The sequence below is a fragment of the Corylus avellana genome, chromosome 7 (assembly GCF_965113065.1).
Source record: "Corylus avellana chromosome 7, dhCorAvel1.hap1.2, whole genome shotgun sequence".
NCBI lineage: Eukaryota > Viridiplantae > Streptophyta > Magnoliopsida > Fagales > Betulaceae > Corylus > Corylus avellana.
In genome coordinates, this window is record NC_142496.1 from 13,250,758 (window position 1) to 13,274,063 (window position 23,306).

General features: G+C 38.0%; 1 protein-coding gene across 1 annotated transcript; it reads left to right on the top strand.

The window, feature by feature from the left end:
- Positions 1 to 18,574: 18,574 nt before the first annotated feature.
- On the top strand, positions 18,575 to 22,909 carry LOC132184036 (rhamnogalacturonan I rhamnosyltransferase 1). The gene is made up of 8 exons (XM_059597513.1): positions 18,575 to 19,568; positions 20,290 to 20,357; positions 20,453 to 20,541; positions 20,687 to 20,852; positions 21,158 to 21,447; positions 21,538 to 21,742; positions 21,841 to 21,998; positions 22,236 to 22,909. The coding sequence occupies exons 1-8, from the start codon at positions 19,247 to 19,249 to the stop codon at positions 22,480 to 22,482; spliced, it is 1,545 nt and encodes a 514-aa protein (XP_059453496.1). The 5' UTR covers positions 18,575 to 19,246; the 3' UTR covers positions 22,483 to 22,909.
- Positions 22,910 to 23,306: the final 397 nt, after the last annotated feature.

Genomic DNA, 23,306 nt, shown 5'->3' on the forward strand with positions numbered 1-23,306 from the left:
TGAAGAGAGCACCAATGGTGGAAGTCAGGCTCAAATGGCTACCATAGAGAAAAAGCTAGACATGCTTGTGAAAGCTATGTATAATCATAGCAATGCTCCTATTCAGCAAGTTACACAAGTCGAGGTATGTGCCATATGTTCCCATATTGACCACACCACTAAGACTTGTCCCATGTTTTCAATTGTAGACATCTCTCATCAATTCGTCTCAACATTATCATGAAGAGGAGCCATCTCCAATCGATTGACCTCAACAATACCTAGAAGAAGAAGAGTGCCAAAGACAATCGGTGACCACTCCTCATGGACAATACATGAAGGATGAGTGCACTTATTATCATGAGCAAACAACCACCACACCTGGGAATGAAGAAACTATTGAGGAAATTTTTTGTGAGCCAAGTCTTTAGGACCCTTTGGGAGAGCACTTTGATGAATTTGGAGGTGACCTAGACCTGGACAAGCTACTTGAGTATGCTAAAACTTCTAATGAGCCAAGTCTTGAGGATCCGGTGGGAGAGCATTTTGATCAAATTGGATGTGACCTGGATCTTGACAAATTGCTCAAGCAAGCTAATATGTGTAGTGAGCCAAGTCTAGAGGATCCATTGGCAGAATCCTTTGCTCAATTTGAATTTGATCTGGACCTTGACATGATAGGTGAGCAAGCTGAGGCCTTATTGGGTTCCACTCTTGAGAACAACAAGGTGGAAGAGAGGAAGTAGGAGCAAACTGAGGTTCTAGAGGAACCACATCGGGAAAAGGAAGAGAGCACTGAGACTTCTTTAACATCAGCTCCTATTCTTGAATTACCAAGAGTCCAAGAGAGAAATCTACTGGGGCTATGTGATGAGCAAATTGAGAACATCAAGATAGATGAATTCCCTAAGTATTATCCAGTTCACGATTCCCTCCCGGATGAGAAACTGTTGGAAAAAGCTCAAAGTGGTCCTCCCCGATCTATAGACACTCAGAATCACCTTGCAGCAAAAAAGATTCATTCTCTTTGGTGCAAGAGAAGGAAAGATTGGTGCTTCAAGTTTAAAGTACCACCGTCTGGCTGAAGATGTTAAACTTAGCGCTCATGGGAAGCACCCCATAGTATATCCTTTTTATTTTGTGTTTGTTTTATTTTACTTATATTTTGTTTTTGTTTTACTTTGTGTTTTATTTTATTTTAGTGTTTGAGTATTTCAAGTCCCTGATCATTTTTGTTACATTCTGTTATTGCGATCGAACGCACCCTGAGTTGCGAACGAGCGCAGTAACCAAATTTTGGCTGTTTTACATTCTATCAGTACGATCAAGCGCACCATGCTTGCGTTCGAGCGTACATCACCCACACACACACACCATTGCGTGAGTGCGATCGAGCGCACTCGGGCAGAAGGCCACGTGACCTATTTTAGGTCATTGTTTCCCCACTTTCACCTCATATCCTCCCTTGCGTTGTACAGACTTCAACCCCCCCCCCCCCCCCCCCATCATCTGCACCCCATAGTTTATCTTTTTATTTTGTTTTGTTTAGTGAGTTTTCAGTTAATCTTTTTATTTATCTTTAGTTTTGTTCTTTTTACTTGCTTTTGTATTTTCTTATTTTGGCAGGGACAAGTGTGCTTCAATTCAAGTTTGGGGGTGTGCTATGAGCCATACTTTCCAAGACTATGTTGTCCATCTCCCAGATACACTCTTTCCTTTATTTAGACACATTGGGGACAATGTGTCATTTAAGTTTAGGGGTATGGGCACACTCGTTGTTCACACACTTTGTCCCAATTTCATGCTATTTGTTTTGTGTGTTTGTTATTTGAGAAAAAAAAAATTATGCATGTTCATGTTTACCCTAAAAATTTTAGTTAATCTAAAAGAATTGTGGCTTGAATTCATCAGTAAGCTTAAAATTTTGAACACATGATCTGATGAGGGAATCTATAGTTTGGTTACTTGTTTAGGACAGTTGAAAAATCACATGTTTGATTTGATCACACAAGCACATTAGCACATTAGCACATAATTTGTGAGGTATGACATGAGGTCTGATATGTGTGTTTCTGTATCTTGGATTTTCATTGAGTAACTGGACCTCCTGCCTCAAAGCATTGAGTGTTCACGTCAAAAGATGAAATTTTTTGATTTGATTGATGTCATGGTTAGTTTGGTTTTGTAGCCTTTTTGACTCGAGTTAGTAAGCCCTTAAAGGTGTCTCTACACCTAATGCCCTAAAACCATCTGGTTTGGGAGTCATTGACTTAACACTCGCCATGGGTCAATTTGAAAGCTTAAGGGAACCAAACATTGCACAACCTGAAAAAAAAAAAAAAAAAAAAAAAAAAAAAAAAAAATGCCATTGTTGTTCATTCTAATAGGGATTTCAGTGAACTTTGAGATGTGGAAACATTGCACATTGGAAATACTTGGAAGCCTCATAATTTTGTATTAGTTCACTTTACACGAATTTCAAACTTGTGATGATTTAGCATATCCTTTGTAAGTAATTGCACTTTGAGGTTCCAATTCATTGTGAAGATGGAGTTTATCATTTTAAGCTTGCTAATGAATGAAAATCATGATTTCGAAGTGATACTTTAATTTTTGGAATAACATGGACTCTTGCATAATGTTTGTGGGTAACATTCCTGGAAAACCCTCACAAGACTCCACTCGTCCTGTAGGGAATTCCTAGGGGTTTAAAAGACTTGTTGCATACGCTAAATGCAACAGTATATCCCACGAAAGATGGATTTATCTTTTCGTTCTTTATTTTTCATTTTTGTTTTTAGTTTTGTATTGCTTAAAGACTAGCAATATATAAGTTTGGGGGTGTATTAAGTGCCAAAATATTCATATTTTAGCCCTTAAACGTATGTGTGTTAATTCCTTAATATTGTTAATTTGGGTTATTTTAGTTCCTTTTTGTGTTTTCCACGCTTTTGTAGGCTTTTGGAAAAAAAAATGAAGTAAATCTGGAAGATTTGGGCTCAAAAGAGAGAAAATGGGAAAAATTGGAGATCCTGCCATTGCGATCGAGCGCACTACCAGAGAAGACAAAGTATGAAGCTGCCATGAGTGATCGAGCGCACAACAGAGGAGGCTTGATCGCAGACGAGCAATCGAGCGCACACAGGTTGCGATCGATCGCACCCGCGCACAGGAGACACATCAGAGCTGCGGCCAGAATGCTACTATTTCCATATTAGGGTTTTCCAACTCCAAATTGTAATAGGATTAAAACCCTATGAAATTCCTAGGTTTACTAGTTTGTCAAGGACTTGTAAAGCCTATAAATAGACCTCTAAACCTTAAGAATCATCATCCTTGGAAGAGGCACAACTTTGGGGAGAAGAATTGGAGGCTACCTTTCGGTTCTTTCTTTCCCTTTTCTTTTTAGTTTTATTTTCATTATGTGTAACTAACTCTTTAGGAAGGCTAGATTGAAGCCCTAATTATGTTTATTTAATATTTCAATATTTGCGCCTTTATGATAATCATATTGTGTTGCTTAACTTGATTAATTCATGTTTTCTTGAATTCCAAAAATGTATGTGATTGGCCATTATATGCATGTGGTATGGACTAGTTAATTAAATCAATTTGGATGACCGAGTCCTTGGTTTAATAAGAGTAACAAAAGAAATCAACACCGGGTTCATGGGTTAATCAACATGGGAACCGGGAGTAGACACCCATGCCCTAGGCCTCATGTGTTTGTCGATTTCCATAAATTTATGCTTTCTTAAAGAACAACTTAGTAGACACCCATGCTAAATCCTTTAAGAAAGAAAAGAATTATGGTAGACACTCATGCCTAATTCGTTGCTTAAGGAAATCAATAGCTTAAGGAGTAGGCACCCATACCCTTAGGTTGGCAAACATTAAGTATTCATAATATGATTGGATCATTGGCATATTGTTATATTATCTAAGCATGATTAGTGATGGATATCAAAGCCCTACCTTTACTTTTTCATTTATCTTTTTATTTCCTTTTTTTCACAATATCAATTCAGTGACAAGTTGATAGCACTTGCGAGTTAAAACGTACTAAATATTATCTATTAATTTAGGTATTATTCAACACAACATAAATCATATAACAAAATAAAACATGCACAGCAGAATGTAAAGTAACATCACAAACAGAACACAAAGTTTGTTTACGAAGTGGAAAACCATTTGAACACATCAAAGGTAAAGACCACTCCAGGGCAGGGAAACCTAGGAAATCACTAAATGAAGATTCAGAGTTACAAACTAGACGATATCACTCCCTGGATGTCCTCTAGACTTAGTAAGAACAACAAGCTTCTTAGCTTGTCTCCATGTTGACCCTCTTCATCGAGTGCATTTCCTCACCGACCCTTCGATAGACTTTTTTCTTCAAGCTTACGAAACCCACGTTCTTTATGTAGATGAATGAACAAGGCAACATGCCAATCAAGAACAAAGGAATAGGAAATACGCCAATCAACAACCCCAACCCCAACTGGTGGAAAGCTTCAAGCTTTTCAGGAACTCCACTTGGTACAACAATGGTGAAGTATGGAAGAAAGCTTCACAACCATTAAGAGGGGGAAAGCAACCATGGCTTCCAACCCAATCCATCTTGGATCAACATAGAGAAGTAATCAACCTTCTCTAGAGACTCTCCCTTCTGATTTTCGTGCTTGGAGGTCCAACCTTCCCAAATGACCATCATTTTCTCTATATACAAAGAGAAAGGGCAAACTTGTCATAAAGCTGAAAAGTCATTTGGAGAACCAAACCAATCAGGGTATTTTCGCTATAACTCTTTCCCCCAAGTTCCAAATGATGCAAACTCAACGGCTATGGAAAGATCTTTCCCTGATCTACAACTTTGTTGCTAATGGGCTTTCTTTAAATTTAGACGTTTGATAGGTCAAAAATGGCTTTGAACTTTCTGCAGAAACCAGCTACGTCCTAATGGGATTTAGCTCCGTTATGACGGGGATTGGGCAGTAACTTACTGTTTTCTTGTCACATGTCCCATTATGATGCCCAAGTGACAAGAATTTCATTCCCAAGTGACCCAATCACTTCCAAGTGATGCCCAAGAGATGTCCAGGTGCTAGAGCATTGTAGAACACTTCCGTAAACATATCCAATGCTTTTGCAAGAGCAATAGGAAGATAAATCAAGGAAGAAACCAAGATACCACCAAAATTGTACCTCTCGTCTTTCACGTCTTAACGGGAAAGGGGTGCTGTCATGACAGGAAGAACAAATGACTCATCCCCATCACGTGTGCCGTCCTAATGCTCCATCTGATGAGAAAATAGGGAGTCCAACTTTGGTCCCTTTACATGCCTATCCTAACGAGGCTTCTAACGATAAACTAGTAGCTTCAGCTTCACTCCCATTACATGCCTGTCTTGACGCAACTTCCAATGAGAAAGTCAGAGACCTCTAACAAACATCCAATCTTCACCCCGACATTTGAGGAAGAATGGAAAATTACAAACTGATATTTTGATCATTAAATAAGGCCAAAATAAACCTAACAGGGTTAAAATCTGAATTTGGCAAGATAGGTGGTTTCCCAATCCATCCACATTTATGGTTCAATCCGATCCAATTTTGTTAGCCCCGACAGCCACGGTTAGTGAACTCATTGATGGAGACTCAAAATGGTGGAATTACAGCTTGCTAGAGTAGATTTTTTCTCTGGCAGAGGTTAGACTCATACAATCCATCCCCCTTAGTAGAACAAATCGAGAAGATGTACTCATTTGGAGGGGCACGGCAAAGGGGGTCTTTTCAGTGTGGAGTGCATACCATATGCAAAAAGAGATGGAGGCGGTTGGTCAAGTGAAATGTTCATCTCGAGTTCCTAACAGTGAGGTATGGAGGACTTTGTGGAAATTGCCGATACCAAATGTAGAGAAGAATTTCTTATAGAGGGCTTGCCATGATATTCTACCTACTAGCGCTAATCTACATAGGAGAAAGATCATTGATGACTCACTTTGCCCTATATGCGGTTTAGAAGCCGAGATGGCATTCCACATCCTATGGCAGTGCGCATTGGCTATGGATGTCTGGAGTGAGGGCATATGGAAATTTCAAAAGAGCTCCTACAGAGGCCTGGATTTTTTTCAAGTTGTAGAGGGGATGTTCAGCCAATGTGATATTTGGGAAGCCCAAAAATTTGCAGGGATTGCTAGGATGATATGGCTATGTAGGAATAAAGTGGTGCATGGAGGGCAGTTCCCGCACCCAATAGAGGTGGTAAAATGCATGTTGGCTACTATTGTTGAATTCCAGAACGTCCATGTTGTGGGAGCTATCGCACATTCCACGGGCGGGGAGAACAAGTGGACAACTCCTCCCCAAGGATGGGTAAAGGTGAATTGGGACTCTGTTGTGCAAATTTATTTAACTCGCAGGTGCACAAATCAATTGTACCTAATGGATTGCAAGTGCGATGTCGAACCCACAGGGAATTGTATTCTTGAAAGCAATTTTAAATCTAAATTAATTAAACCCTAATCTAGTTCCAAATTTTTGAGAGATTTTTTTGTTTGAATGAAAAAGCAAAAGCATGAGCAATTTAAAGTAATTGAAATCTTATGATGAAGCACTAAGGTTTCGGAATCTGAACTCATAAATTCATAACAACATAATTTCATGATCTATAATATTCCCCAAAGTTCTCACATATAAATCTTAAGTTTGTTTTACTATTGCTTCAAAGAATTAATCAAAAGATCCCATGTATCCATTCATAACCCAAATCACAAAAGAAATCCAATATTCGATCAAATCATTAACTATATCCGTAAATCACAAGAAAATATCCAATCTTTATCAAAACATCAATTGTATCCAGAGAATAAATCACAGGGGAAATCCAATTTTCAACAAAGAAAACCAAGCAATCAATTGTATTGAATAATCTTAAATCATCAAATGTATCCTTGAATCACAAAAGATATCCAAAAATTATTCAATTAAATTGATTAAAAGTAAAACAATAAAGCAATTAAACCATTAAATTGGGAAATACTACATACATGAAACAAAGTTGCTAATCATAAGTGAGGCTTCATCTTCAACCTTAGTTGAAGGTTTAGCCTCTCATGTTATTGAAAGACAAAACAAGATTGATTGAATTCATAATGTAAAATTGAGTACTTACAAATAAGAATCACAAAGTTGAGATCCAAAAGCTAGGAAAACCTTAAACTCCCTTCTTTCTCCTCTGCAATCTTGAAATTCGTAGCCTCCCTAAGTAATCTGATAATTCCTTATTTATAGACAACTTAGGGTTTTACAAGTTGAAATCAGATAAAATTCGTCCAGGTTTGTACCCTTTAATTGCCGAATGATTTTGGAATAGTAAACGTCCGAATTAGAAAAATCTTATTCACAATTAATTGTAGTATTTTGAGTTATCTTTCCAATGCCGCTTTAATCACCTCAATCAGATATGTGAGCGAAAAGTTATAGTCAAAAGACTGAGACATATTCAGAATTTGAATTTGAATCCAATCCGAAATTTTATCCAATCTGAACTTTAATCCAATCTTATCTTTAATCCGATTTAACCATTTCTTGGATTTGGTTAAGCTTAACCACTTCATCTAGGTCTTCTCAAAGTATGTTTTCTTCCGAAAAGTAGTTTTTCTTCAATGACCTACAAAATACTAAAAACACAAAACTAACACAGAACATCAGATAATAACACAGCTAAAGGATTAACACAAGTAAATTAAGGAGTCCAAATATACAATATTTGGCACACATCAAACACCCCCAAACTTAACTTTTGCTAGTCCCTTAGCAAAACAAAACGAAAAATAAAATGAAAACAAAATAAAACAAAACATAAAACCTCTTTCGTGGGAGAAATGATTGCATTTAGCATATGCAACAAGCCTTTTAAGCCCCTAGGCATGCCTAGTGGACGAGTGAAGTCTCGTGAGGGCTTAACAGGAATGATACCCACAAACGTTGTAGCACTATGTTGTTTAACAAGAAAGAAGTTTCACACAAACCATGGTTCTTATTCATGAGCAAGTTTAAAAAGACAAACACCATCATCACAGTCAATAGGAAACCAAAATCAATTCACTCATAAATGGGCAATTTAGATCTTATATGTTCTGAAAAGTGTAAAGTGTAATTAGCATACAATCATGAAGCTTTTAGTTTAAACTCAAGACAAGTTACATAACATTTGTAAAAATCTCTATCAAATGAAACAACCAAGGCAAGATATGCATTTTTTTTTCTATTTTCTATTTTTTTTTTTTTTTTTTTACACGCTCTGCAATGTCTAACTCCCTTAAGCTTTCTAATTGACTCATGCAACAAGTGTTAAGCCAATGACTCCCAAGCCAGGTGGCTTTAGGGCACTAGATGTAGAACATCCCTAAGGGCTTATTAACTTAAGTCAAAAAGGCTACGAAGTCAGATTAGCCATATCATAAATCAACACTGAACTTCACACCTTTTGACAACGAACACTCAATGCTTAATGAGGCAAGAGGTCTGGTTACTCAGTGAAAAACTCAACATGATCTTTCTTTTCTTTTTCCTTCTCTTTTTTATTTATTTATTTATTCATTTTTTTATATCTTTCAAGCCAATGGTTATTCATCAATAGGTCATCCAACAAATCTCAAAGAGAACATGCTTAAGCTCAAACATCATACCTCACAGAAAACATGCTAATGTGCTCATAAAAATTTATCTCAAAACAAGTGAAATCTCTTTTACCAAAAAATAAGTCAAAGGACTCAGACTCCTAATGACATAATGATGTGTTCAACCCTTTAAGCGAGCTAATGAAATGCAAATCATAGTTACAGTTTAACTCAAACTTGATAACAACATAGCACAATTTTTATTTATTTTTTATTAAACAATACAAATAAGCACAAAAATAAACAGGCGAAATGTTTTTCCATACCCCCAAACTTGAATCACACATTGTCCTCAGTAGGCAGAAATACAATACCAAGAGGTATAAGGAACCAGAGTGAGCAAAGAGACGACCCCCAAACTTACTCGTGACAACACCTGTCCTAACAAACACAAAAATAAAACAAAAATGAACATAAACGAAACAACACAAAAAATGACTAAAAATACCAAAAAAAAAGGAATGCCTCCCATAATAGCTAAGTTTATAGTCTTCATCCAGACTTTTCACCGCTGATGATTAAGTAGATGACGTAAGATCTTCCAAAGGCAATTCCTCACTCTCCGAAATTTCCAGTTCTAAGAACGGCTCCAACCGCTGACCATTGACCTTGAGAGTACTTACATTCTTAGGATCCTCGATTTCGATGGCTCCATGAGTAGAAACTGCACGCACTATGAATGGTCCAGTCCATCGGGATTTGAGCTTTCCTAGAAACAGATGCAGACGTGAGTTGTAAAGGAGGACTTTCTGACCAACTTCAAATGATCTTCTCAAAATGTTTTGGTCATGAATCTTCTTCATCTGAGCTTTGTATAGCTTGGCACAGTCGTAGGCATCATTCCTCAATTCTTCTAATTCATCTAGCTGTAGCTTCCTTTGATCACTAGCCTTGGTGAGACTGAAATTTAGCTGCTTTATAGCCCAATAAGCCCGGTGTTCTAATTCCATAGGGAGGTGACAAGCCTTGCCATATACGAGTCGGTAGGGAGACATGCCAATTGGAGTCTTGAATACAGTTCGGTATGCCCACAAAGCGTCATTGAGTCAAAGAGACCAGTCTTTCCTTGTCGGGTTCACCGTCTTTTCTAATATCCTCTTCATTTCTCTATTGGATATCTCAAGTTGCCCACTTGTTTGAGGATGGTAGGGAGTTGCAACTTTATGAGTAATGCCATACTTCTTCATGAGTTGCTCAAAATATCGGTTGCAAAAATGCTTCCCCCCATCACTGATGATGGCACGTGGTGTCCCAAAACGTGCGAACACATTTTCCTTCAAAAATTGCAACACGATTTTGTGATCATTAGTCTTGCATGCAATGGCCTCCGCCCACTTGGAAACATAATCCACCACCACAAGGATGAAAAGATACCCATAAGAATTAGGGAAGGGCCCCATGAAATCAATGCCCCAAACATCAAACAGCTCCACAATAAGGATCGGGTTCAGCGGCATCATATTCCTTCTTCCAATGCTCCCCAACTTCTGACATCTATCACAGGTTGAACAGTAGGCATGGGCATCACGAAAAACGGAGGGCCAATAGAATCCACTTTGAAGAATCTCTGCCGCGGTCTTTTTAGAACTAAAGTGACCTCCACATGCATGATCATGGCAAAAAGATAGGACATTTTGTTGGTCATTTTCAAAAATGCATCCCCTTATAATCTGATTTGGGTAGTATTTGAACAGGAAAGGATCATCCCAAAAGTACTTCACCCCAGCCAAGAATTTTGATATGTCTTGCCTGGTCCAATGTGATGGCATTTGGGTAGTGACAAGGTAGTTCACTATATCTGCGAACCATGGTGCAGTAATTTGAGAGATGTGCATAAGTTGTTCATCAGGGGATGTCTCAGCAATCGGCACAACATTTTCATTGAAGTCTACAACCAGCCTAGATAGATGGTCAGCTACCACATTCTCGAAACCCTTCTTGTCCTGAATTTCAATATCAAACTCTTGCAGCAACAGAATCCACCGGATGAGACGAGATTTAGCATCTTTCTTTGACAATAGATATTTCAACGCAGCATGATCCGAGTAGACTAAGACTTTAGATCCTAGCAAGCAAGATCTAAACTTATCCAGAGCAAACACTACAGCTAACAACTCCTTTTCAGTAGTGGAGTAGTTGAGTTGTGCATCATTCAGAGTCTTGCTAGCATAGTATATGACATGTGGAATCTTCTTTACTTGCTAACCCAAAACAACTCGCATAGCATAATCGGAGGCATCACACATTATCTCGAACGGAAACCCCCCAATTAGGTGGCTGAATGATTGGTGTAGAAGTTAAGGTCTTTTTCAGAATCTCAAAGGCTGTCTGGCACTTGTCATTGAAATCAAAAGGAACATCTTTTGCCAGTAGATTACATAAAGGTCTTGCTATCTTCCTGAAGTCCTTGAGGAATCTTTTGTAGAATCCAGCATGTCCCAGAAATGACCAAATCTCCTTAACTATCCGCGGGGGCGAAAGGTTAGAGATCAGATCAACCTTAGCTCTGTCAATCTCAATACCTTTGTGGGAAATTACATGCCCCGAAACAATTCCTTATTTTACCATGAAGTGGCATTTTTCCCAATTTAGAACTAGATTCTTCTCCTTACACCGTACTAGCACCAATGTGAGATGATGTAGACACTCCCCAAATGATGAACCGAAGACTGCGTAGTCATCCATGAAGATCTCTAGGTGATGTTCAACCATATCTGAAAAGATATTGATCATGCATCGTTGAAAAGTGGCAGGTGCATTACACAATCCAAACGGCATACGGCGATAGGCAAACGTACCGAACGGACAAGTGAAAGTAGTCTTCTCTTGATCTTCTGGGTCCAGTGGAATTTGGTTGTAGTAACCATCAAGGAAGCAGTAGTACTCATGGCCTGCCAATCTCTCCAACATCTGATCGATGAAGGGTAGAGGAAAATGGTCTTTTCTTGTCACGGCATTTAACTTCCTATAGTCAATACACACTCTCCATCCTGACTGCACACGAGTGGGGACCAACTCATTTTTCTTGTTCTTGATAACTGTAATCCCTGCCTTCTTCGGCACTACATGAATGGGACTCACCCATTTGCTGTCAGAGATTGGGTATATGATTCTCGCATCCAGAAGTTTAATTACCTCCGCTCGAACTACCTCTTGTATGGTCGGATTTAACCGTCTTTGTGGCTCGCGAGAAGTTTAGCATTTTCTTCCAGATGAATCTTATGCATCACTACTATAGGGCTGATTCCTTTAATATCTTCTATTGACCACCCGATTGCTTCTTTATGCTCTCTCAAAACTTCTAGCAGCTTCTGTTCCTGATCACTATCCAGGTCGGCAGCAATGATCACTAGTAGAGATTCTGTAGGATCTAGATACTTGTACTTTAGGGTGTCTAGTAGAGGCTTTAACTCCCGTTTGACAGGCTCAACTGCTAATAAAGATGGACCAGGGGACGATGTCAAAGTAATTTCTGCAGTCTCCGTCTCTATTCAGGAGTTGAGTCTAACAAGGCGTCAACTTGTTCCAATAATGTGTCCAGTTCCATATCACTTCCAATGCAATCAGGCATTCTCCCAAGGGGTCTTCAATATCTAGTTCATTGACAGTTTTCTCTACTATTTCCTCAATTAAGCATGTGCTTCTGACCTCCTCATACTCAAATGGCTGCCTGCTGATATCAAAGATGTTCAGCTCCACTGTCATGTTTCCAAATGATATCTTCATGACTCCAGTTCTACAGTTGATTAGGGCATTAGCCGTAGCTAAAAAGGGACGCCCTAATATGATTGGAACTTGAATTTCTGCATTTTTCGTCTCTGTATCTAAGACGATGAAGTTCACAAGGTAATAGAACTTATCAACTTTGATCAGCACGTCTTCAATAATTTCCCTTGGAACCTTCACAGATCTGTCGGCCAACTGAAGTGCAATTGAAGTGGATTTCAACTCTCCCAATCCCAGCTGAACATATACTAAATATGGCAGTAGATTTACACTGGCCACCAAATCCAACAGAGCTTTTTCAACTCGATTGTCACCAATCTTGCAAGCAATGGTAGGACATCCAAGGTCCTTATACTTTACAGGCATATTGTATTGCAAGATAGAGCTGACTTGCTCAGTCAAGAAAGCTTTCTTAGGGACGTTCGTCTTTCTCTTGATAGTGAGCAAATCCTTTAGAAATTTGGCATAAGAAGACACTTGCTAGATGGCATCTAGGAATGGAATGTTTATCTGCACTTGCTTGAACACTTCCAAAATATCATCAAACTTCGAGCTCTTCTTTGGCGCTATCAGTCTTTCTGGATACGGAGCTTTGGGTATATACTTTCTAGAAGGGTCCTTAGCAATCGGAATGGTAATGTTTGGTTCTATGTCTTCCGCAGGCTTGTCATAGTTTTCCTTCTCTTATGCAAGCTCAATGGCCTCTTCAGGCATGACCACTTGATTATCCACTTGTTTGCATGACCTCAAAGTGGTGATGGCTTCTACATGATCCTGACCATGCGTAGAGGGAGAGGAACTTCCAATCACAAATTGCCCTTTTGGGTTAGGCACAGGTTGTCTGGGAACTTCCTTCTTTCTCTTTCCCCCACTTGATTTGCTTTTTGGCCAACTTGTCCTTCTACCTTGATCATGGCCTGCTTAAGTTCTTGTATGTCTCTGCTATTAGCCATGTTGGAATTCCCCATCTCCTGTACGGCTTGATTGGTGAAACCTTTAGCTCTTGTATATCTTGGGAATTGCTCATGGTTGCATTCTTCATATCTTGTATGTTCTTATCCATTGATTGCATGAATGCTTTCATCATGTCTTCCAGTGATGACTGTGGTGCAGGCTGTGGCCCATGAGTGGTGGACTGATAAGCAGGAGGTTGAGTTTGGTGAGATGGCCTGAACTGATTCTGAGCTTGAGTGGATGTATCTCTCTGGTTCAATGGTTAATTTTGCTTTCAAGAGAAATTGGGGTGATTCCGCCATCCTGGATTGTAAGTTTCAAAAGACGGTCCAGTTGTGGGTTTTCTGTACTCATTGAAGGCATTGACTTGCTCAGTTGGATACTCTGTTGACAGAGTTGGGCAGTTTTGATTGAAGTGCGTTTGACTCTCATATAACCCGCATGCATCAACTTGGTAAGTATCTGCTGCATTCACTGGTTTGTTTAAGACCATAGTGTCAAACTGACGCCTGAGAACTTTGAACTCCTCCCTTAATTCAGCATCGTTCCTCACCTCATAGATGCCTCCTATCTTGGGAGCGGGTTGTTGTCTGTCCCAACTATCTTGAAAATCCCATTGTAGTGCTTGTTTAACCATTTCGTCCACAAAGTTTTATAGGCTTCATCCTCTGTAAGACTGAAGAATTCTCTACCATTCATCGTCTCAAGCGAGTTTCGCTCACTTGATGTTGGTCCCCTGTAGAAAATTTGAACAAGCACCTCATTCTCAAACCCGTGGGATGGGCATTTTATAGTAAGCTCTTTAAACTTCTCCCAGCTATCGATGAATCTTTCCCCTTCTTTCTGTCTGAAATTGGTGATCTGCAAATGGAGGGCATTGATTTTGGAAATTGGGAAGAACTTGTGGTAAAACTTGCTTTGCAGCATATCCCACGAAGTGATAGATCCAAGTCTATTGTTGAGTAGCCAGGATTTCGCCCTATCATGTAGGGACAGAGGGAATAACCGAAGACGCACCGCTTCTGCTGGGGCATTCTACGTATTAACAATATCGCAGATTTCCAAAAAAATCCTCACATGAACATATGGATCCTCATTCTCTAATCCTCTAAACGCAGGAAGGTGACTTATTGTACTCGGCTTCAGCTCGAAGTGAGTAGCTAGCAACACTATACACTACGGTGTGTTGGTAATATTGGGTACGAATAGCTCCCTAAGGGATCTAGGTTGATTTTGTTCTCCCATCTTAACAGACTTTTCCGAATCAAACTCGGAATTTTGAGAATTGGTGGATGTCTTAGATTCTCTCTCGCCGTTCTTTCAATTTTGGGATCAAAAGTGTTTAACTCCAGATTTAAAGATCAACGACCAAACATGCAAAAAGGAACTAACAAGCTAATAACCTAACAAACTAATAAACTAAAAACTGAAATGAATTGAACTAAATTAAATTATATTAAACTAACTAAACACAATTGCAAGCATAAATTAATTTAAACAGCAACTAAAAACTCACGAAAAAGGACCAAAAGATTTTGGCTAAAATCTACTGAACTGTTGCGGTTGCTGTCTTGGCCACAAGTGCGCTCGATCGTAGCAGGGCTGTAACACAAACAAAACAACAACAAAAAAGAAAAAGAATTTTTTTTTTATTTTTATTTTTTGTTAGTAACAAGATTAAAACAAAACAAATTACAGAAAAATAAAATCCTAATTATAACTAGTAGAAGAATAAAATTAATCTAGAAATAAATTGGTTTAAAAAAATAAACAAATCCCCGGCAACGGCGCCAAAAACTTGTTGTACAAATTATTTAACTCGCAAGTGCACGAATCAATTGTAGTTAATGGATTGCAAGTGCGAGGTCGAACTCATAGGGAATTCTATTCTTAAAAGCAATTTTAAATCTAAATTAATTAAACCCTAATCTAGTTCCAAATTTTTCAGAGATTTTTTTTGTTTGAATGAAAAAGCAAAAGCATGAGCAATTTAAAGTGATTGAAATCTTATGACAAAAGCACTAAGGTTTCGGAATCCGCACTCACAAATTGATAACAACATAATTTCATGATTTATAATATTCCCCAAAGTTCTCACATATAAATCTTAAGTTTGTTTTACTATTGCTTCAAAGAATTAATCAAAAGATCCCATATATCCATTCATAACCCAAATCACAAAAGAAATCTAATATTCGATCAAATCATTAACTGTATCCGTAAATCACAAGAAAATATCCAATCTTTATCAAAACATCAATTGTATCCAGAGAATAAGTTACAGGGGAAATCCAATTTTTAACAAAGAAAACCAAGCAATCAATTGTATTGAATAATCTTAAATCATCAAGTGTATAATTGAATCACAAAAGATATCCAAGAATTATTCAATCCAATTGATTAGAAGTAAAACAATAAAGCAATTACACCATTAAATTGGGAAATATTACATACATGAAACAAAGTTGTTAATCATAAGTGAAGCTTCATCTTCAACCTTAGTTGAAGGTTTAGCCTCTCATGTTATTGAAAGACAAAACAAGATTGATTGAATTCATAATGTAAAATTGAGTACTTACAAATAAGAATCACAAAGTTGAGATCCAAAAGATAGGAAAACCTTGAACTCCCTTCTTTCTCCTCTGCAATCTTGAAATTCGTAACCTCCCTAACTTATCTGATAATTCCCTATTTATAGACCTAAAACTTAGGGTTTTACAAGTTGAAATCGGATAAAATTCGTCCACGTTTGTACCTTTTAATTACGAGACGATTTTGGAATAGTAAACGTCTGAATTAGGAAAATTATATTTCACAATGAATTGTATTATTTTGAGTTATCTTTCCAATACCACTTGAATCACCTCAATCGGATATGTGAGCGAAAAGTTATAGTTAAAATACTGAAACATGTTAAGAATCTGAATTTGAATCAAATCCGAAATTTTATCCAATCTGAACTTTAATCCAATATTATCTTTAATCCGATTTAACCATTTCTTAGATTTAGTGAAGCTTAACCACATCATCTAGGTCTTCTCAAAGTATGTTTTCTTTCGAAAAATAGTTTTTCTTCAATGACCTACAAAATATTAAAAATACAAAACTAACACACAATTTCAGATATAGTTAAAGGATTAACACAAGTAAATTAAGGGGTCTAAATATGCAATATTTGGCACATATCAGGCGCTGCGATTAATTATGGCCGGGGTAGGATAGGTTTGTGATTAATCTTGCGTGACCATATAGGGACGCTGCTGGCTGCGAAATGTCTTACGAGATGGGGATATCTTGAACCAGCAGAGATGCAGAGGCTATGACAGCTCTAGCTGCTATTCAGCTATGCCATGAAATGGGCTTCGAACAGATATAGTTCCTGGGAGATGCGACGATGGTGGTTGACGCGGTGAACTCCTTGGAGCCGGACTGGAGTAGGAGGGGCCCTCTTATAGATGACATACGCACCAACCTACAGTTTTTCCCCCACTGGACAATAATGTACGTTAGCAGAGATGCAAATCGGATAGCTCATGAGCTTGCGAGACTGGCGATAAAGCAGATTATGGACAATGTGTGGTTCGTAGACCCACCCGCTTGTATCCAGGAACTTATTGCTTTAGAGCAATCTGTACTTATTCCTTGAGTATCAATGGGAAATTCACGTTATTATCAAAAAAAAAAAAAAAAAAAAAAAAAGGCCCCCAATAAAATAAGACTCTCCAAATAACTATAGTATACTTAAGTTTCTTTCTATATATATAAAATAATTAAAGTCCCAATTATGACAAAAAGTTAGTCAATGCCCCAATTATATATTTGAGAAATACTAAGGGTTATTCTAGTATTCTCCTGGTATCCTCTCAACTGTGATATGTCTTTTAAAATTATCGTTAAATTTGAGATTATCATTTAAAAATAATATTATGACCCCAATTATAAAATTTAATTAAGGCCCCAATTAATTAAGTAAATGGTTCTAATTGAGTTATAAATGATAGGAAAATGTAATTTAATTAAGGCCCCAATTATGTTAAAAAAGTTAGTAAGTGCTTTTTAATTAATGGCTCAATTACATATACAAATAATTGAACTCCAATACCCCCTTTTGGGGACATATTTTTTTTTAAAAAAAATTTAATTAAGTTTCAAGATATTAAGACTTTAAAGGAAAAGAAAGAGAAAAATAGAAAGTCACATTAAATGCACTCTTAAAGTAGTTTCTAAACTCATAATTTCACTTGAACATAAACTAACATATTGACTAAGTTCGTTCATTAAAATAATTTTTAAAATAAAGTAACTTTCATCTTGCACAAATTAAATTCTACATAAAAAGAATTATATGTAGCTCAACATAAAATATGACACCTTATGGTGAAATAAAATGTCTTTTATGAATTTTGCAAGTCATTTGGAAAAAAAAAAAAATTAAGAGCAAAAAAACAGAAGAATGATTAAAATTAAAATTGTTTAATTAAATATTTAAATATAAAGAAAGCACTACTAAATTTGTTGGCTATTAAGTTAGCATATAATTATTTCATTTGTAGTACTTGCTTTTTCTATCATTTATAACTCAAAAAATGTTTTCATTGACTTATTCCAAGCAAAGGTATCGTAACTAATGGATGCATTTTCCCCTTATTTTTCTGTCTAATTGAATGCTCCTTCGTAATAGGGGGGATTTTTGTTTTCTGAATTGAAGAAACAATAATGAGAGTAAAAATAAAATTTTATTAATTATAGAAATAAAAGATTGTCTAATTATATGGATTATTATATCTATATATTTTGAAGTTTTTCTTCCTTTGTCATTGGATTATACTTCATTTAATCGTATTAAAGAAATAAATATCACACTTTTGTAATCAATGGGCCAACAGAGTCCTAGTTTTATTTAATTCAGCGATCAATATACACCTCAAAACCTTTGGCCGTCGGCGGCGAAATATGCGGAAAATATCGCGATAATTTGTCGGCGTATCGAAATCGAGATTAAAGGACGGGCGAATCCCAAATCAAACGGGGCGGAGAACAATAAACAGCTACCTCTACGGACATCTCTAAACCTCTCAGAGTCATCGCCACGTGGTGGAACTTGCACGGCCAGATCTTCGACACGTCCTCGACACTTAATTCCCATGGGCCCACCGTATCCCCATCTAGCTGGCTGGCATTTATTGGCGGACTCACCATGAAAGTCGAAACCTCCCTCAACCCAACCACAGTAGCGGTGTACGGCTCTCTCGCTTTCTCTCTCTCTCTCTCTCTCTCTCTCTCTCTCACACACACCCAGACTCGCTCTCCTTTGCACTTTTGGTCGCGTGCGCCCACGCATAGCCACCGCGCTGTTAATATTGCCCCAATAATTCATCGACGTCCTCCTTCTGTCTCTTTCTCTCTCGCTCGCGGTCTCACCCTCTATATTCGTAATCGCGCTTGTGTACTCGCCGGGCCGGGCTCTGGGGCGACCGGAATCGATCTCTAACCGAAAAATCCACCGGATCTCCGATGAGCTTTTAATTCGCAATCTCCCATTTCTGTTTAGATCCGAATGGGGTTATAAATTTTTTTTTTATTGCTCGGATCGAAGCTTTTGGGTAATGCGCGTGGAAATCAGTGTAGTTTTGGTGCAAAATTGGGAAAGGAATCTGTGGGTTTGGAGAGATTTGTGAGAGGAATCAGCGATGTGGGGAAATGGTGCTAATTGAGGCAAGTTTGGGTGAGCTTTAGGTTGGATTTGGATCTTTCTCTATTAGGACATTCTCGCGGTTCCAAGTTTGGTTGTGAATTTAGGGTTTCTTTTTGTTTCTCTTTCTGTTTCCAATTCTTGATCCTAGTACATTAAGAGAATTGGATGAAAACGCATCCTATTGCATGGGGGGAAGAGAAGCGAGATGTGCAGGATAGAGAGGAAGAGTGAAAGGAAGAGTTGTGAATATAAGGAGGAGGAGAGGAGCGAGATGGGTTTGAAGGCAATGGGTGAGAGTAGGGTTGAGAAGCTGAAGAGCTCGATGTCGAGGTCGAGGATGAAGCTGTGGATGATACGCGCCACTACGTCGGTTTTGCTCTGGACCTGCGTTGTGCAGTTGACGGCGTTGGGGGATATGTGGGGGCCTAGGGTCTTGAAGGGCTGGCCCTCTTGTTTCTCCGGGGACTCCTCCGTCAATAATGCCCTCAGCGTCCCGTTTGTTCCGCTGCGTGTTCTTCCACCCAAAAGTGAGCATTTTTGTGAAATTTTGTTTCTGAATTGATTGATTTTACTGGGTATTTTGGATATATTATTATCTGTTGGTTTCTGAATCCCTCAAGTAACGTTGTATTCTAGAAATTATGTCGCTGTTATGGGTTTTTTAAGATATTGGCTAGTCTTAATTGTTTTTCAAAATGACTTTTGATTTTGAGAATGATGATGCGGAGGTTATTTAAGTTCAATTTGTTTCATTTTCATTTGTTAATTTAAGGTAGAGATGATTTTAGGAGATGGGCTTTTCAAAAGCCTTTTGCCATTTTCATTTTGTGACTATATGGGGATGTTGGGATATTTGCATTTATGGAGAATCTTTGTTCTCAGTTCTTTCATGTGATAGAAATTCTGTTGACGCAGATGTGACTGCCCAATAGAATGTGAGTTAGCGTGGTAGCATTTGGAGGTAGAAACTGGTCATCCGGAATGTAGCTATCATATCTGATGCCCCATTTCCGTTAGCTTCAGTGTATATTGAGCTGACTGATGTTGTTCCAAGTTACTGTCATCATAAGCTTGTGACAGATTTTCTGATTTATGAAATACAGTAGAGCAACTTAATGAGTTTTTGCAGATATGTTGATTTCTTTGTATATTCTGTCCTTATGAAGCATTGGCATATCCTTATTTTCTTTATTTTTAATTGTGATTATCAATATTAGACTCAATTGAATTTTGGCGTGTTTTATTTAGGGGTTTATAAGAACAATGGCTACCTGATGGTCTCATGCAATGGAGGACTCAATCAAATGAGAGCAGCGGTGAGTGGTTAGCGAAGCATGCCTCCATTGGCATATGACCTTAGTAATATGGAAAAACGTTCATATCGTAATGAGTCTTATATTTCTGTGTACAGATTTGTGACATGGTTGCTATTGCTAGATATTTAAATGTCACACTTATAGTGCCTGAGCTGGATAAAACCTCCTTTTGGGCTGATCCCAGGTGTGTCAACGTTTCTCTCCTTACATATCTGAAGCTATTGAATGTTGACAAGTTTTAAAAGGATGTATAGCTTTTCTCCCCTCATTTGTGTAGCAGGATTTTGTTTCTTACGTGTCAAATGAATATTTATGAATTAATGTTGCAGTGAGTTCCAAGACATATTTGATGTGGATCATTTCATTACTTCCTTGAGAGATGAAGTTCGAATATTGAAAGAATTGCCTCCTAGGCTCAAGAGGAAAGTGGAATTAGGAACTGTTTATTCCATGCCTCCAATCAGTTGGTCGGACATATCTTACTATCATTATCAGGTTAGTTTTATACTATTGTTTCCTTAGCCCCTTCTGTCAGGCAAGAATATCAGAACATTGCAAGATGCAAAACTTAAATATCATGGAAAATGACTACCATAGCTGGGTTGGATATCCAATCTTTAAACTTAAACGTTTAGATATCTTTTTCTCTTTCGCTTGGTGTGATTCGAACCTAGTATCTACTCAAAACATAGCAACAATTCATCAATTTGTATTCTTATATTTCCTACTTATGATGTTTTCAATTTGTTGAAACCTCTGTTCTCAAAGTAATGGTTATTGTTTGTATTTGTGCCACACAGATTCTTCCACTGATACAGAAGCACAAGGTTGTACATCTAAATAGAACTGATGCTCGACTTGCCAATAATGGCCAACCTTTGGAGATTCAGAAGCTGCGTTGTAGAGTGAATTTTAGTGCTCTGAGGTTCACTTCTCAGATAGAGGAGTTGGGTAAAAGGGTTATCAAGCTTTTAAGGAAAAATGGTCCTTTCTTAGTACTTCATCTTAGATATGAAATGGACATGTTGGCATTTTCTGGCTGTACTCAAGGTTGCAACAATGAGGAGGTGGAGGAGTTGACAAGAATGAGGTGAGCTGTGTGTATTTCTTTAACCAGCTATTGAACTCTGAAAATTTCATTCCATCCTCATTCCATCTCATATTTTACATATTTTTACAGGTATGCTTATCCGTGGTGGAAAGAGAAAATAATAAATTCTGACTTGAAAAGGAAAGATGGCTTGTGCCCTTTGACACCTGAGGAAACTGCTCTTACTCTGAGGGCGCTGGACATTGATCCTAGCTTCCAGATTTATATTGCAGCTGGTGAAATATATGGTGGAGAAAGGAGAATGGCAAGTCTTGCAAAGGCTTATCCAAAATTGGTGAGTAGATAGAGCTGAGGCGAACTCTTTGACTTTTACTACTTGGTTATTATTTATCTTCGTGACTTAACCTATTGTGCTTGGGTTTCTTAATACAGGTCAGAAAGGAGATTCTGTTGGAATCGTCTGACCTTAGGTTTTTTCAAAATCACTCGTCCCAGATGGCTGCATTGGATTATCTAGTGTCACTGGAGAGTGATATTTTTGTTCCTACATATGATGGAAACATGGCAAAAGTTGTTGAAGGCCACCGCAGGTACTGTTTTGTTAAGAGTTCAGTTCTGTTCTGTTTGTGTGAAAATTATGCTGACGTTCCTTAACCGGTATAGTGGTTTCTTTGAATAAAGTAATTTGGAATTTAAATCACCACTGGTTTTGACATCACAATTTTCTGTCCTTTGTCAGTAACTAATTTTTTACATGCTAATTTATTTTAATGGTGTCAAAAGCATTTCATCTCAACTGAGACATCTGTTGTTTATCAATGCTTCAGATTTCTTGGGTTCAAGAAGACAATTTTATTGGACAGAGGACTTCTGGTCGGCTTGATAGATCAGTACAATAGTGGATCACTGAGCTGGGATGAGTTCTCATCAGCAGTGAAGGAAACTCATGCATTTCGCATGGGGAGCCCGAGTAGAAGGTTGGTGATCCCAGACAGACCTAAAGAGGAGGATTATTTCTATGCCAACCCAGAAGAGTGCTTGCCACCATTAGATGAATCATGGAGTAGTACGTGACCATTATGTTTGGAAACTGTGACATTCATCAGTGTTTTCCTACAGTGCTAGCTTTTCTGCCATAGATCTTCAGATACTTTTTCTACACGGAGGTACAATGATAATGAAGGATTTTGCTCTGAAGAGGAGGTGATCATGAAGGTTATAGGGAGTGGTAAAAACTTAAAGAAAGCCTGAGAGGATCTACGGAAAGAGCTGGGGGACATCGTTATCTTTTTCTATATGCCAATAATCCATCCAATTCATGTATAGAAGCTACCCTGCCATTACAGGGTGAGAGCAGATTGATCTGCATTGTACACCGGGGGGATGCAAATATAGATATGGTTTACGCAATGTGGATTCATGGAAGGTTAATTCGTTGGTCTTCCATTTTGTGGTCTTCTCATTTTCTCTAAGCATATATTACATTCTAATTTTATCTCTACACATATCATTGCCACTCTCCTATTTATTGGGTGTACAAAATGCCATGGAATGATAGGGTGCAGTGTGTCGGTGTGTATGTACCTAGTTTCTGCAAACTACTTGATGAATTGCTTTATATGTTGTTCAATTTACTTTCTCACTTTTTGGGTTTTTAAAAGTCTATGAAATAATGCCCGCTGCTTTCATCACTAGGGTGGTTGTCTTTTGCCGCTTTGCCTTGTTCCTCTATTGATGCAACTTTATTAAGACCCTTGGAATTATGGCTTATTCATTTGCTGTCATTCGTAATCCTCTGGTGGTTGGAGTTGTGCTTGTTTATAGGGGTATAAAATGCTTAAATACACTATTTTGTTGTGTAATATGCACGTTTGCTGGTGTCATTTTCAAACTATATA